A 15,778-nucleotide genomic window follows, 5' to 3' on the forward strand; every position below is an offset into this window, starting at 1 on the left:
TGGCTCTACCTGGATGATTTCCTCCACCATGACCCTTAGCTCCTCCTTTGAGAACCTGGGGTGTCGTTGTGGTGCCATGGATGTAGTGCGAGTGTTGTGTGTGAGGGAGTGTGGGGTGATGTGTTGGGGTGTGCTGTGAGGTACGTGGATGGTGTATGGGTGATGGTGTTCTGTGGCTCTGGTTCAGTGGGTGCTCTTGCTGTATCTCTGGTGGCAACGTTTGTTAGTCGTAAAGGGTTGTGGGTAATATGTGTGTGTGTTTTATAGTTTTGTGTATGAGTGTCAGGTGTGTGTAGTTTGAATTGTCCAATGTGGTGTAGGTTTGTTTGAGTGTGTGTATTTTGAGCGCAGCGGTATGTACCACCAGTGGTTTACTGCGGTTGAATGTCCGCCACAGTGATTCGTGGGTCATAATGCTGTGGGCGTAGTTCTGTTGGTGTAACGATGTGGGTTTTGGTACCGCCATTTTATCACTGACCTTTGGGCTGGTGGACTTGTGTTTGTGTCTGTATAGTGACGGATTGCTATGTGTGTGTCATAATATGGGTAGTGGTATACCGCCACGGTATGTTGGCGGCATGGCGGTAAGCCGGACTGTAGGAAGTTGGCTCTGTATATACTATTTCAAAGTAAGAAATAGTGCGCACAGAGTCCAAGGGTTCCCCTTAGAGGTAAGATAGTGGCAAAATTAGATAATTCTAATGCTCTATTTTGTGGTAGTGTGGTCGAGCAGTAGGCTTATCAGAAGGCAGTGTTAAGCATTTGTTGTACACACACAGGCAATAAATGAGGAACACACACTCAAAGACTTACTCCAGGCCAATAGGTTTTTATATTGAAAAATATATTTTCTTAGTTTATTTTAAGAACCACAGGTTCATGATTTACAGTAAACACTTTAAATGTAAGGTACTTCACTTAGATACTTTAGGAACTTTGAATAAAAGCAATAGCATATATAGTCTTTGTAAAAATGGCAATAAGCTATTTTCAAAGTGGCCACAGTGCAAAAATGAACAGTTCCTGGGGGAGGTAAGTAAAGGTTAGTTTAGGAGGTAAGTAAAACACTTCCAAGTCTCAGTTCTGGGCATAGGCAGCCCACCGTTGGGGGTTGAAGGCAACCCCAAAGCTACCACACCAGCAGCTCAGGGCCGGTCAGGTGCAGAGGTCAAAGAGGTGCCTAAAACACATAGGCGTCTATGGAGAACGGGGGTGCTCCGGTTCTAGTCTGCCAGCAGGTAAGTACCTGCGTCCTCGGGGAGCAGACCAGGGGGATTTTGTAGAGCACTGGGGGTGACACAGGTAGGCACACAAAACACACCCGGCACAGGGTAAGCCGGGTGCAGTGTGCAAAGCAGGTGTCGGGTTTCAGGTAGGAAACAATGGAGGGACCCGGGGTCACTCTAGCAGTGCAGGTAGGCACGGGGGCTTCTCGGGACAGCCACCACCTGGGCTGGGCATAGGGTCGCCTGGGGGTCACTCCTGCGTTGAAGTACGGTTCCTTCAGGTCCTGGGGCTGTGGGTGCAGTGTTGGTTCCAGGCGTTGGTTCCTTGTTACAGGCAGTCGAGGTCAGGGGTAGCCTCTGTATTCTCTCTGCAGGTGTCACTGTGAGGGCTCAGGGTGGTCGTCTCTGGTTACTCACGGGCTCAAAGTTGCCCGGGAGTCCTCCCTGTGGTGTTTGTTCTCTGGATCTCGAGCTGGGGGCGTCGGGTGCAGAGTGTGAAGTCTCAAGCTTCCGGTGGGAAACGTGCAGTCTTTGAAAGGTGCTTCTTTGTTGCAAAGAAGTAGCTGGTTTTGAACAGGGCCGCTGTTCACTGGAGTTTCTTGGTCCTTTACTCCAGGGCAGTCCTCTGAGGCTTCAGAGGTTTCTAGTCCCTGTCAGATGCATCGCTGGAGTAGGTTTTCGAAGTTGGAGACAGGCCGGTAGGGCTGGGGCCAAAGCAGTTGTCGTCTTCCTCCTTCTCTGCAGGCTTGTAGGTCAGCAGTCCTTCTTGTTTCTTCAGGTTGCAGGAATCTCATTTCCTGGGATCTGGGGAGCCCCTGAATACTGAATTTAGGGGTGTGTTTATGTCTGGGAGGACAGTAGCCAATGGCTACTGTCCTTGAGGGTGGCTACACCCTCTTTGTGCTTCCTCCCGGTGGGGAGGGGGGCACATCCCTAATCCTATTGGGGGAATCCTCCAAACTCAAGATGGAGGATTTCTCAAGGCAGGGGTCACCTCAGCCCAGGACACCTTAGGGGCTGGCCTGACTGGTGGGTGGCTCCTCCTTGTTTTTCTCATTATCTTCCTCAGTCTTGCTGCCACAACTGGGGGCAGTGGTCGGAGGGGCGGGCATCTCCACTAGCTGGGATGCCCTGGGGCACTGTAACAAAAGGGGTAAGCCTTTCAGGCATGTAACAGGTGTTACAATTCCTGCAGGGGGAGGTGAGAAGCACCTCCACCCAGTATAGGCTTTGTTCCTGGCACTCTCCCCATGTGGCCAGCAACATGTCTGGTGTGTGGCAGGCTACAGAAACTGGTCAGCCTACACTAGAAGTCGGGTAGGTATTCAGGGGGCATCTCTAAGATGCCCTTGGGGTGTATGTTACAATAAATTGCACACTGGCATCAGTGTGCATTTATTGTGCAGAGAAGTTTGATACCAAACTTCCCAGTCTTCAGTGTAGCCATTATGGAACTGTGGAGTTCGTGTTTGACAAACTCCCAGACCATATAATCTTATGGCTACCTTGCACTTACAATGTCTAAGGTTTTGCTTAGACACTGTAGGGGCATAGTGCTCATGCACATATGCCCTTACCTGTGGTATAGTGCACCCTGCCTTAGGGCTGTAAGGCCTGCTAAAGGAGTGACTTACCTATGCCACAGGCAGTGTGAGGTTGGGATGGCACTCTGAGGGGAATGCCAAGTCGACTTAGTCATTTTCTCCCCACTAGCACACACAAGCTGTGACGCAGAGTGCATGTGCTTAGTGAGGGGTCCCCAAGGTGGCATAAGACATGCTGCAGCCCTTAGAGACCTTCCCTGGCATCAGGGCCCTTGGTACCGGGGGTACCAGTTACAAGGGACTTACCTGAGTGCCAGGGTTGTGCCAATTGTGGAGACAAAGGTACAGTTTAGGGAAAGAACACTGGTGCTGGGGCCTGGTGAGCAGGGTCCCAGCACACTTTAAAATCATAACTTAGCATCAGCAAAGGCAAAAAGTTAGGGGGTAACCATGCCAAGCAGGCATTTCCTTACAGGGACTTACCGCCAATGTCATAATGAGGGCCCCAGTGTCTAACCTCTGAGGATTAATTCCCAATTTTCCTGCAATTAACCTAATCACATGGCCATGTTTGCCTTGGATCTCCCAGGTATCAGTTTTCTAGCATATTACTCGTCTTCATAGACCCACTGGCCTATACCTTAGGATCTCAGACTTTCTTGCTCAATATCATGTGTTCTTAACAGCTCTTGAGCTTCTTAATATCTGGTGTATGTAGAAAGGTGTTTAGCTTGGCCCAGAGTCACTTTAAGGTAATTTATGCATTCTTTTTAGGTACTTGTTTTATGAATGGAATATAAAAGTATTGATCCCCAGTTGTAGCTTTAAAGACCAACAGATTATTTCTGATAATACTGTACTTCCAATATTCATAAAAAAGTGATACCTCTTGTAATCTTGACCTTAAACTCCTGATCTAATAGCAGACATTTACCAGAGCTCCTGCTTTTAGAAGATTGATCACCCTATACAAGCATCAGTAAGGAAAAGAATCCCTTTTCTGGCAAGAATTGTCTTTCAATTTTGCCTTTGACATACTCAAGGACGGTGACTTCGAATGGGACAAGGGACCCATGCCTTGGAGCAGGACCTGTCCTGTTTCTTGTGTTTGGTGACGTGCAATTTTGAAACATGCTCCCTGATAGCCATGGGGAACATAAGAAAGAAAATTGTATAGGACTCTGGGTCGTGCTTGGCCCTTGACACCACAGGAAGATGTTGTACACTTCCTTAGCAAACATCATCTTTCTGCAGCCCTCACACGGTTTGAAGCCTGTTGTTTTCAGTGGAGACATATTATTTAGCATACTGTTTGAGACCAAATGTTTTGGGGTTGATAAAACACTAGCGTTTGAGAGCAGAGCTATGCATGAACGTTGGTGGGTCTAGAAGGAAAGGAATTGAAATCAGCACTCAGGCATGGCCCCCCATATGTGCATCCATGCCATCACTTCCGACGAGTGTGAGGCCACTGCGGAGTCCAATGGTAAAGTACTGCGTGGTAAATGTAGAACTACTTACCTGGTTGGTACTTACCTGCGTGGTAAAGGCATGTGTGGTGAAGGCTGTTTTCCATCAATAAGAGATGCCTGCACTTCCCCAGAAAAACCTGTTGTGCGCATCCATGCATGGCCTTGGTTACCACACTATGCCATGACACGACCCCAGTGTCCGTTGTGTCTAGACCGGCTCTCATTACATACTTAGCCACATCTTGTCCACCCTGGATTGTTTGTGTGAACACATTCCTGAATTCCTCAGCAACACTGGACAGGATCTCCCTGGTCGTATCCCAGAGAGTAAGCCCGTAGCACCCTGCAGACATACAGAATTTAAGGACCTCAGTGGCAAGCTGGTTAAAAGAAAAACCTCTTGCCAAATATGTCAATGCAATTTTATTTACTGTCTGGTGGAGCATTTTAGAAGGCATTAGGATTGACCTTGATGGTTTAATCTAGAACCACGAAGCTTGTCAGAGGTGGCTATTGGGTCACAAAACATGGATTCTCAGAAGCCGGCCAATGCCACCTGCTTTCAGAGCACCTCACTGAGAAACAGTGCACAGCTTAATCTAGGCCGCCATCATTGCCTATGTTGGAGGTTCATTAGAAATTAGTAAGGTTTCTTAAGTTGCTGGGCCTCACTTCAAAATCTGCTGCAGGGCTGCCATCTTGAAGACCTCTACTTGTTGTGGGGTCGATGACAGCCAAGGAAACTTTGGCATGCTGGAACCAGCCTCTGGACAGGCTCTTACTTTGATGAGGGGGGAGAAGTTGAGCCCTTCCAGTCTAGACACGCAACGTCTCCCTAGAACAAAAGGGATACGAACGATAAAAATCCCTTTTGTGGCAAGAATTGTGTTTTGGTTTTGTCTTCAACTTATCCAAGGACTGTGACATAGAACAATACCAGGGCATCAGGCAGGAGCAGGCCCATACAGCTTTGAATCAAGCTCCCTGATGGCCATGGGGTGTCTCAGTAATCATTTTTATAGGACTTTGAATCATGCTTCCCGTAGATATCACCAGCAGATATTGTACGGGGTGGCAAACATCAGCTTATTGTAGCCCTCACACAGTTTAAAGCCTATGGTCTTCAGAGGGGATATATTACTTAGAATACTATTTAAAAACAATTTATTTTGGGCTGATAATACACCAATGTTTGAGAGCAGAGTTCTGGATCAGTGTTGATGGGTCCAGAAAAAAAGGAATTGAAATCAGCGCTCAGGCATGGCACGTGCATCCGTGCCATCACTTCCTAAGACAGTGTGAGGCCACTGAGGAGTCCGATGGTGACACCTACCAGCACACAGAAGCAATTGATAAAAAAGGTCCTGGATTCAGCCTGGCACCTGTGAAAATTCATAAGGTGTGAAATTTATGGTTAGAATTAACCATTAGAACAGGTGGTACAAATGTCACAACTAAAAAGGGACAAATGAAAGGAGCAAGATGAATAAGTAAAAAGCAGAGTTCTGAGGACACTTTTAAGTTCAGTTGCCTGGCCAATTTACATAATCTAAATACTGTAAAAATAATGAGGTACTATATAGGGGTGGGTGGAATCAGCAGACTTAGATAAAACTTCACGAGATTCAGCGGAGTTCCGCAAATGGGCCAAATTAGGCACTTTGGGCGACCTACACTGATTTATAGCGCTGGGCGCTCATTTTGTGCTGCAAAATCAGAGCGAACTGCACCAAGCGGCACGTCAAAGGGAGCTGCTTCCTCAGCTGATTTTGCTGCCACTCGTGTAGATTTTCTACTTGAGCAGCAGTGTTCTCACCACGAACGGACGTGACCACCCACGATGGAAAAATCCCACTGCATGCCCACCTAGCAACCGAAAATCATACCAAGAGATAATAAATCTTGCTCGCCAACTTACTGACGGAATTTGGCTATAATGCTGCATTATATGCATAACGCAGAGTGGACACAATTCTGCCAACTCCCCGGCGGAGTAGAATTTATGACCCACCCCTTGTACAATGGTTTTAACAATGCAGGCAAATGTAAAGCAATTAGATTATGGGTTAAGGATCTGAATCAATCAAAAGTACTGATTTTCTGGAGACTCATAGGTAAACACTTCAAGCCTACGCAAATTTGGATGACTTGGCATAGGTCATAATACTCACCAGCTAATGCAACTGACATGGGGTTGCTATCCTTTTGCTAAAGTCCCCACTGGACATGTAACTCAGGCCCGTATTTATACTTTTTTAGCTCCGCATTTGCGTTGTTTTTTGACGCAAAATCGGCCCAAACTTACAAAATACAATAGGCCCATATTTATACTTTTTTTAGAGCCGCGTTTGCGTCGTTTTTTGACGCAAAATCGGTGCAAACTTACAAAATACAATGGTATTTTGTAAGTTTGCGCCGATTTTGCGTAAAAAAAAAACCGCAAATGTAGCGCTAAAAAAGTATAAATACATTTGTATGTTTTGTAAGTTTGCGCCGATTTTGCGTCAAAAAACGACGCAAATGCGGTGCTAAAAAAGTATAAATATGGGCCTCAGTTTCTCAACGATAAACAAAACAAGAGATTACACAAGCTTTCAATGTAAATAAAAGTTTTTTCATAGCATTATCATATTGGAGTCCTACCAGCAGTGACCCTCCGGCTTTCTATGATGTGCTTTTGGCCTCTACCCGAGATTGCAACTGACCGTTTAAGAAAGAGTTGAGTAAGCTAGATCCTTGATGGGAGCAAAATCAGAACATACACCCAATATACTTTCCAGCACATTATGGCTTGGCCTCTAGATTTGTTTTTGTTCTGAGTTTTAAAGCCGTTGCTAGCACTGAAGTGATACGTATACCAACTAGCATTTTCTGATTGCTCCTAAATTTATTTAGCAGCTTGTATAGTTCAAAATTGTATGTTACCAACACAAGATACAGGACAGGTCCTGCTCCAAGGCATAGGTCTCTAGTCCCATTGTAAGTCACCGTCCTTGGGTAAGTCAAAGACAAAATTGAAATACAATTCTTGCCACGAAAGGGATTTTTTTCCTTCCTGTTGCTCTCGCTCCAGGGAGAAGTGGTATGTCAGCACTTGAAAGACTCAAGTTCTGCCCCCTCATTAAAGTAAGAACCTGTACTGAGACTGGTCCCAGCATGTACGAGTTTCCTTGTCTGCCATCAACCCTATAGCAAATAGAGAGGACTTCAAGGTAGCCTTCCTGCAGAAGTGTAGGACCTTCAGTTACCAGGTATAAACCATGGCAACATTTTTGATACACTTTTTGAAGTATGATTCTGCAACTTAGGAACAATTACTACTTTTTAATGAAGCTCCAACAGAGGCATTGATGGCAGGCTGGTTTAAGGAGTGCTCATCTCTCTCAGTGAGTTGCCCTGAAACCAGGTGTCATAGGCCTACTCCTAGGAACTCATGTTTTGTGGCCCAAACAAAAGCTCCGGCAAGCATGGTGCTCCTGGCTTCCACTAGCAAGGTGAATCCCAGTGCCTTCTAAAATTTCCGACCAGACAGTGAATCAAATAGCAGTGAAACATTTAGCAATTCTCTATTGAGCATTGCTTTGCAGGAGGGCATTTATTTCTGCTTTCACAGAATGGCTTTGCTTCTGCTTTTAAATACATGTACTATCTCTGGAATCCTTACTAGTACCCTGCTCTAATGCCTTTTACGCCCAGATCTTTCATGTGTTTAGCTAAGTCACTCATGGGAGTCATTCTGTTTCTCAGAGCTGTACCCCATTGAAAATCCTAGATGGTTCACTCAAACCCTACACATTTCGGGCTCCTCCTATCAGCTGCTGCTCTCTCTAGTGAGGAGAGGGAGGTTGGTTCACTGAAACACACCTCTAGGGCCTAATTTACTGTGAAATGTCCCCGTACGGCGCCAAATTTTGCAGCACTGCACTCTGACATTTCCAAAACGCAGCAATGTACTGTATTTGAAAGAATACGGTGCATCACTTTGTTTCCCCCTGTACCTGAGCTAAATTAGCTGGCTAGCGCCAACGCAGCCACCCTTGCACCATGGTGAAAGGATGGCTGCATTGAGGTGGAGATTGTTTTTGTGCAGGAAGGTGCCTCTTACTGCACAAAAACAATCACTAATAGCGATTTGCTCCTTCCACAGACAGAAAGCAAAAAACGAGGAGAAATAAAAGTATTTCTCCTCGTTTTGCCGGGCTAACACCACCCCTGGTGTGGAGTTAGTTTTTGGCGCTGCCTCAGGTTAACAAATTCTCGTAAAACTGGGGCAGTGTCAAAAGCAATTGGGGTTGCGGTGGAATGCCCACAGCAACACCCATTGCACGCCCCTGTAGCTCAGAAAACTGCGTCAGAGAGTCCCATATTTACAAGAAAGCGTAACTCTACAAAATGTGGCTTAGCGCCACCATGTGAATATGGAAAATGGTACAGTGCCACCGGAGCATCGCAGAAGTGATCTGGTGGTGCTAAGGGCTCGTTAATGAGCCCTCTCGAGTCTTCGCAAACCTGTAGCCTCTCTCAGACCCAGCTCACCTGAGGTCCAATGTAAATCAAAAAACTGTAATTTACCCAAGGGGCCAACAGTACAGCTGTTTCTACCCAGCTTACCTGAGGCATACTGTGGTCCCTGGCTTTTGTCTTTCTAGTTTCACACTCACACTACTACCTCATTACATGCTTATGTTAAATTGTTTTGTTTTCTCCACCTCAGCTTCAGCAATCAGTGGTTCACCACTGGAGGACTGCAGAATCCTCTGCACATCAGTTCTCTCAGAACATCTGCCATACAAAATCATATAGTGAGAGAAATAGGAAGACAGCCATGGGAAACACAACCCTCACTTAATACGACATAAATTACAATAACAACGTATGTAAAGACTTTAATATGCAACACTGCGCCACAATTAATTGTGGGTTACTTTGCAATGAGTACTAGAATTGTTGCCCTCATTTGGACTACTAACTGAAAGTTAGACTTGTTTTAGTACATGATTCCATGGGTTTCAGGTTTGTTTTAGAGTTGAGAATTTTGCATGAAATTGTTTTGGACCTATATATAAGAGGTCGTCTACATGAAGGTTCTTTTGCAAGGAAGTTTTCTTTTTTTACCCCCAAAAAGTCGTCCTGCATCAGCTCACTCTATGGTAGTCAATAATACCCCAGGTGGACATGGCGCCACATCAGCCAATAATCGTATGCCCTCAAGGAAAGACAGATTAGTGACACACAACATAAGTAGGAAAGCATTAATCTGCTCTGTTAATCTAGTACCTTGTTGTTTCCCTTAATGGTAGAAATCGGTAGAGAAATAGGATTTATTTCAAACAGTACATGGAAAAACAAACATTGTAGACAGAAATTGGAAACTGCAGCCTTCAATACGTAAAAAGCACAGCAAGTACGAACAAGAAGCTAAAACTGTCATCGAAAAATCTGGGGACACATTGCATCTTGAAACAATTGATACAGCCAAATTTGAACACTGGACCTCATCCACTCTCCATGGTTAATGTTTTGGGTGTGGTTTTCATACGCGCCTTGTTCTCATTTAAAGTTATTTATAAATGTGGAAAACAATAATTTGAACATTTAATTGTATATTTTGATGAAAGTCTAACATGTCTTCTGCTCCTAAAAGTGCAGAAAGTTGACGTAAACTTTTCAAGTGGGCTCTTGCACTCAATCTTTTAAATTGTAAAAATGTATACCTTACTCACTTCTTGTTCCCAAACTTTTTGGATTTTTGGGCTGCTGCTGATTGCGAGTTAGTACCTTATTTTGTTGATTACTGAGATTTTTCAAAAACTCCCTGCATTCCCTGGAATGCTTTCATATCTCCCACCGGATAACATGCTTTTCATTAGTAGAATTCACTTCAACCAGGATAGAGATGTTTATCAGATGTCTTTTGTAATCACATTTTCTTCAATTCCTAGCTACTCAGATAGCACAGTTGCCCTACTCCTGGTGGTTTCTAGTGCCCCTTCACAATTGGCTCTATGCTTGGGACCTTTCTTTATCAGGTTTCCTATAAGGAAGGTTTCTGAATGCTGTTGTTGGTTCTATGCACAAGTGGTACATATCCTTTTATTAAAAAGTTGTTTTCCCAATCAGTCCCAGGGGAGTTTATGCTTCTTGCCTTTAAAAGCATACTTGCCTTCATGAGCATACTTTTTGGGTCGGTGTCGTGAATGCAGCTGGCTGTAGGATAATTTTCTGATTCTCCTCTGGCGAATAATAATGTAGCTCCAGGACGAGGGCTCAGAACACTAAGGTCTCTTTTTAGGTTATGTAAGTGCTGTTGGCTACTTCCAGCTTTGTGTGTCCCATCTGGCTTTGCTATCGACTGAAGGGTAACAAATAGGGCCACTGCATTACCTACCTTTCCTCTGGGGAGGAGTAGAGAATGTTCATCTTTTCTTCCAAAGCTAATATTCTTTTCCATTTGGATACTATGAGGACAGAGGCTCCAGTGATCTGACTGAGTCATCTATATGAACGTGACATTGTCAGGGTATTTATCTAGCTCATTTGAAAAATGAAAACCATCAGCCTATAGCTGCTCTTTTTGATTTTCTGAGTGAATTTGTGTATACAGCATTTGCGGCCTCAACCATTTCACAGTTTGACATTCTGTATGAAGAACTAACTAGCTTAGTTTTGCATATAAGATAAGTAAAACAGGAAAGTACTATGACTGACAAACAGAATTCCTAGGCAGAATCATTGTCTAACATTTGCAATACCCTTAACTTCCTTATCAGTCGTTTACCTCTCTTCCCTCTCTGGAACAGGTTCAGCTGTTCATTAAATAATGTGATTGGTTGATTGGCATTTCATGAATTTACATTCACCATCTCTATCCCATTAAAATCAGTAGGTCCTCAGTTGACAGCTATAGTTAACATTCCAATTCATATTGGTCATTCTTTCCTTCAGACGTAGTTATTCAGTGCAAATGTCCTTCATCTGAACTTGATGCCTATATATTAGTGTTAGTATTTCTGTATGTGTTTTAGAGTATTTTTCAAGGAACTGACAACTTTGCTCTTCTACACTTTGGAGTGTTATCTTTAAGCACCATACAAATAAAGTTTGGTCTATTAAGCATGTTTTTAATGTTTTCACTCACTCATGCTTAACTTACTACTCTAGGTCTTTCGTCATTTCTTTCGATGTCTTAGATGGTCATCTTCTCTCGAGTGTTTTGCATTGTATGATGAAGGCTTTCATTCTTTCTTGAGTCTTCGATTCATTGTGTTTTCTTGAGGTATGTAAGACATTGTTAAGTGTTTTGTCTCTGTCCATGTGTTTGAAAATATGAGTGGTATGCTTTTATAAAGAAGGTTTTGCATTACCTGGCATTCAAGGTACTTGTCAGTTCTTGAATTATTGACCCATATTTTTTCTGACACAATGTCTTTCAATGTATTTGTCTTTTAGTTAGGAAGACTGGCTTGGCTTTTCAATCTTTCCAGCACACATCTTATTCAGTGTTCTGTGTATTTATTTTTAATATCAGCTAATTGATGCTGCTTGATCACTGCAGAAGAAAAGTCTAATGATTCATTGATGATGTTGATATTTGTAGGTTGTATGTTCCTACACGGTTCCCTGTTCTTCAACGGGATCGCTCCCTGTTTTTGCTTTAGGTTTCCCTACTTGTTTTATGGCACTTGCCTGAGATTCCCTTAAATTGTTTTCAACAATTCCATTTTAGGGTCAAGCGCACAAGCACTCGGTCCCTGTTGTAATCTCTCTGTGGGCTTTTAACCACACCCATGTCACGCCTATCACTTTCGTTGGTTTGTGGGCTTGACTTTAAAAATTTGCTTGATTTCATTAGTGAATGGCATGCATACGTGAGGCCTTTTCTGGTGTTTAGCTTTCCTCAAGCGCACCGACCAACTACTGAAAATATACGAGGCTCCATGTTTTCCGTATGGTTTCTGGACTACTTTTTATCTTTATTTCGTAGGCAGCGCAATCTCGCTCGCCATAATCGAGTGCTTTTCATGACTACCAGTTTACTTCTATTATTTATCCAACCACCCCTTTGCGAATTCAAGGTTTTACACAGAGCGATTGCGCTCGTTTATATTTTTTCATTACGATGCAAAGGCGAGACTGGACCGGTATTTTTGTTCTGATTAGCGACATTCACGCTCATGGCGTGGTGCTTTAAATCAGCTCCCTTATGTGAAATTGTATTACTTTTCATTTTCGATTTATGTGGCAAGAAAAGTCCAGTTAGGAGTTTACAATGCTAAGAGCTCTAACTCGAGCAAACGCGAGAACCATTACATTGCAAATGCTTGTTTTGGTGGTCATCTCTTCAACATGTGGCTTGTTGTGTTTCTGGATATGCCATTTTTTTGCCCTGGTTTCTTTCCTAATCTTTTAATAAACTCAAGTGCTTATGTTAATAAATATGTGCAAACCCTGCTTTGTCAGACATTAATGCTTTTCTTCCCTCACCTAAGAAGAATCTCATATAGTTGGCAACTGACTACACATTTCCTTCTTAACACTTTTACACATGTAGGTGTAGCAGAACCCAGCTAGCCACTGACCTTGGTCCCTTAGAATTCAATAGGGTAGTTATTAAAGGGTTGTTATTAGTCCCCTTTAAATTGTCATCTATCAAATGATTTTTTCTTGCACACCCTATCCAACCTGATTGAAATGGTGGTTACCGAGCACATTCATGCTTTCTTTGAGGAGGAACCCTTGCAGACTCACTTTAACCTTCTGGTGACAGAGAATGTGTGTTCACTGCTTTCATGGATCACCTTTGAGTCATATTGGATTTTGGCAGCGTTGGTGCCCTCTTCATGCACTATGTGGCCTTCAGCACCATCAATCATTATGTTCTGTCTTCAGGCTCTGTGATTTAGGCATCCAATACTCGTGGATTTCAGTACAGTGTAAGGTCTTTGTTTTGTCTAGGTCCCACTATTTTGCTTGGTTTTGGTATATTGGCACTTATTAAGAACCTTGGAAAGGGTCAGTGATGCGGTGGTAATGATTTGAATCTTTGCCGTTCATCTCCATGTACTCTTAGTTTAATTGTTTTTTATCATAGTCATCTCTGCCGACGAATCACAATTCTTTCAATGTTACATTTACACACATCATTTTATAACCAACATCTGTGATAAATATTGTGATTGCTAGTTTAAACTTACTATCTGCTTCATTTTGGCATTTGGCTTCCGCATGTTCTAAATTAAATAAGCATATTAAATTGTAGGTCCACTGGGGAGCGGTGCTTTTATCAGGTTCATGTCAGATGTCTGGAGAGACCTTGCTAATAATGTAAACTTTGATTGCCTTTGTGAGATAAGATGTACATCCGAAGCCTATATACTACAATTATTTTAACCGTAACCTCAGTGTTTGGGTTTTACTTCAGCTGAATTATTTCTGATATTTTGGATTTATACTCTAGTTGATGTTAATGCGTTTCGACTCCATTCCCTATTATTTTGGATGAGTCTTCATCAGGACGTATCTAGGCCCATATTTATACTTTTTGGCGCAAATTAGCGCTTGGGCAGATTTGTGTCAAAAAGTTTACTGCCGGCCAACTCCATTCCAACGTGCCGGCCGGGTGCCTTATTTATAGAATGGCATTAGCCGGCGCTGCAGCCTGGTTTGCGACAAAATAAATGACGGTAACCGGGCAGCAGTGGCGAAGGGAAGACTGGGGGTTGTGCGCCAAAGAATGGTGCAAGTAAGGTTAGTGTCAGAAATATTGCCTCTAACCTGACTTGCGCCGTGTCTTGACACACAACCCCCATGGAAATGACTCCTGTCTTACGAAAGACAGGAATCATGTCCCCCTGCCCAATGGCCATGCCAGGGGACTTCTGTCCCCTGGGAATGGACATTGGGCACAGTGGCATGTAAGAAGGCCCAAGTTAGGCCCCCCAGGCCACCCCAAAACAATTATACTTACCTGAACTTACCTGCACTCACCATGGATGGGTCCCCCCATCCATGGGTATCCTCCAGGGGTGGGCGAGGATGGCAAGGGGTGTCCCTGGGTGCAGGGAAGGGCACCTGTGGACTGCTTTCATGGTCTCTAACCATGAAAATGAGCCCACAGGTCCCTTAACGCCTGCCCTGACCCAGGCATTAAAAAACGGCGCAAATTCGGTTGGGTGCCATGTTTTAAGGCCTGCCTTCTCCTGTGTGTCATTTTGATGCCAGTGGATAAATAAGGTGCACATGCCTTAGAGTAATTTTTTGCACAGGAAGGCCTACCTTGCATGTCATTAGTGCAAGATAGGTTTTCATGTACAAAAAATGACTCAAACTCCATAACTTTGGCGCTAGACGGGTCTGGCATCAAAGTATAAATATGAAGTTAAGATTGCGTCGAATTTGCATTAAAAAAAAAAACGCAAATCCGGCACAGAGTATAAATATGGGCCCTGGTGTCCCTTTTTAGCACACCTTTTTCTTATGTAGTCTTCATATTGTTTGGTTTATTAGCCATTTGTGCTGGTGCAGTTGATTGCTTAAATAACATATGACTTTACCAACAGTTGTGTACGTGCCTGCACCAATTTGGGACTCAGAATCGAGGAACAAATGCTGCATTACCCATTCCTTACACATGAACACAAGCTTGACATTCTGATGGTGGACTTTCAAATGTGCCAAAACTTTAAATACTGTATATAATTAAATAATTACTAAACTCAACCATTACACTTTCCCCGCATCATTGGTGCAGCTATGTACACAGCACAGTTTGACCGCTGTCTTTTACTATTCTAGGATATATGCATCAGCGCTGTGAAGGAGAAGGATATCGAACAGAAGCTGAAACTGGTCATTGCAGAGTGGGACAATAAAACATTTACATTTGCAAATTTTAAAACCAGAGGAGAGCTGCTGTTAAGAGGGGACAGCACATCAGAAACTATTGCAAGCATGGAAGATAGCTTGATGATCCTAGGATCTCTTATGAGCAACAGGTAAAATTTGTAAACATTTTAAAGTCATTGGGTTCAAAAACAAGTAGCAAAGGTCCAATTATCCCTGTTATCAAAATTGCCCAAAATGAAGTTATTAAACAGTGGGTAGTCAATTGGGGGATGGACCAGTTAGCCCCAAATCAGAAATCGAGATCCAAAAAGTTGAGAACCCACTTTAAAAAGGATCAAAAGTTATATTCGTATGTCGAGTTATGTTCAGGCAATAAAGTTTGAAATCCACGTTTTCGTTTTCAGTGCACTTATTGGTTGCATACACAGTAAGTTTGTCAGACAAAGCAAAACGAGACAGCTGGCACGTGTTTCGCCCCCTTGTGGTGTGTTCCCCTGGGGCTTTTTCAAGGTTGCAAATAGTAAAAGAGTGATCAGGCCAGAGTAGTATTACTTAAAGGAATGATAGGTTAAAATATTAGTAGAAGCCCATTGGAGATACCATCCCTTGGCGCAAGAAAAAATAGATGTGTCTAAGAACAGAAAAAGGAATTTCAGATGGTGATCATAACCAAGTTTAAGTCCCGAAGTCA

At 43.4% G+C, this 15,778-nt stretch overlaps 1 protein-coding gene across 1 annotated transcript in view; it reads left to right on the top strand.

The window, feature by feature from the left end:
* The window catches only part of DNAH5 (dynein axonemal heavy chain 5), a 4,110,061-nt gene that overhangs the window by 2,168,725 nt on the left and 1,925,558 nt on the right, over positions 1-15,778 (top strand). The window contains exon 29 of the mRNA XM_069219645.1: positions 15,037-15,236. Coding sequence (XP_069075746.1) covers positions 15,037-15,236 — 200 coding nt within the window. The remainder of the gene's footprint in view (positions 1-15,036; positions 15,237-15,778) is intronic.

This window comes from Pleurodeles waltl, chromosome 2_2 (genome assembly GCF_031143425.1).
Source record: "Pleurodeles waltl isolate 20211129_DDA chromosome 2_2, aPleWal1.hap1.20221129, whole genome shotgun sequence".
Classification (NCBI taxonomy): Eukaryota; Metazoa; Chordata; class Amphibia; order Caudata; family Salamandridae; genus Pleurodeles; species Pleurodeles waltl.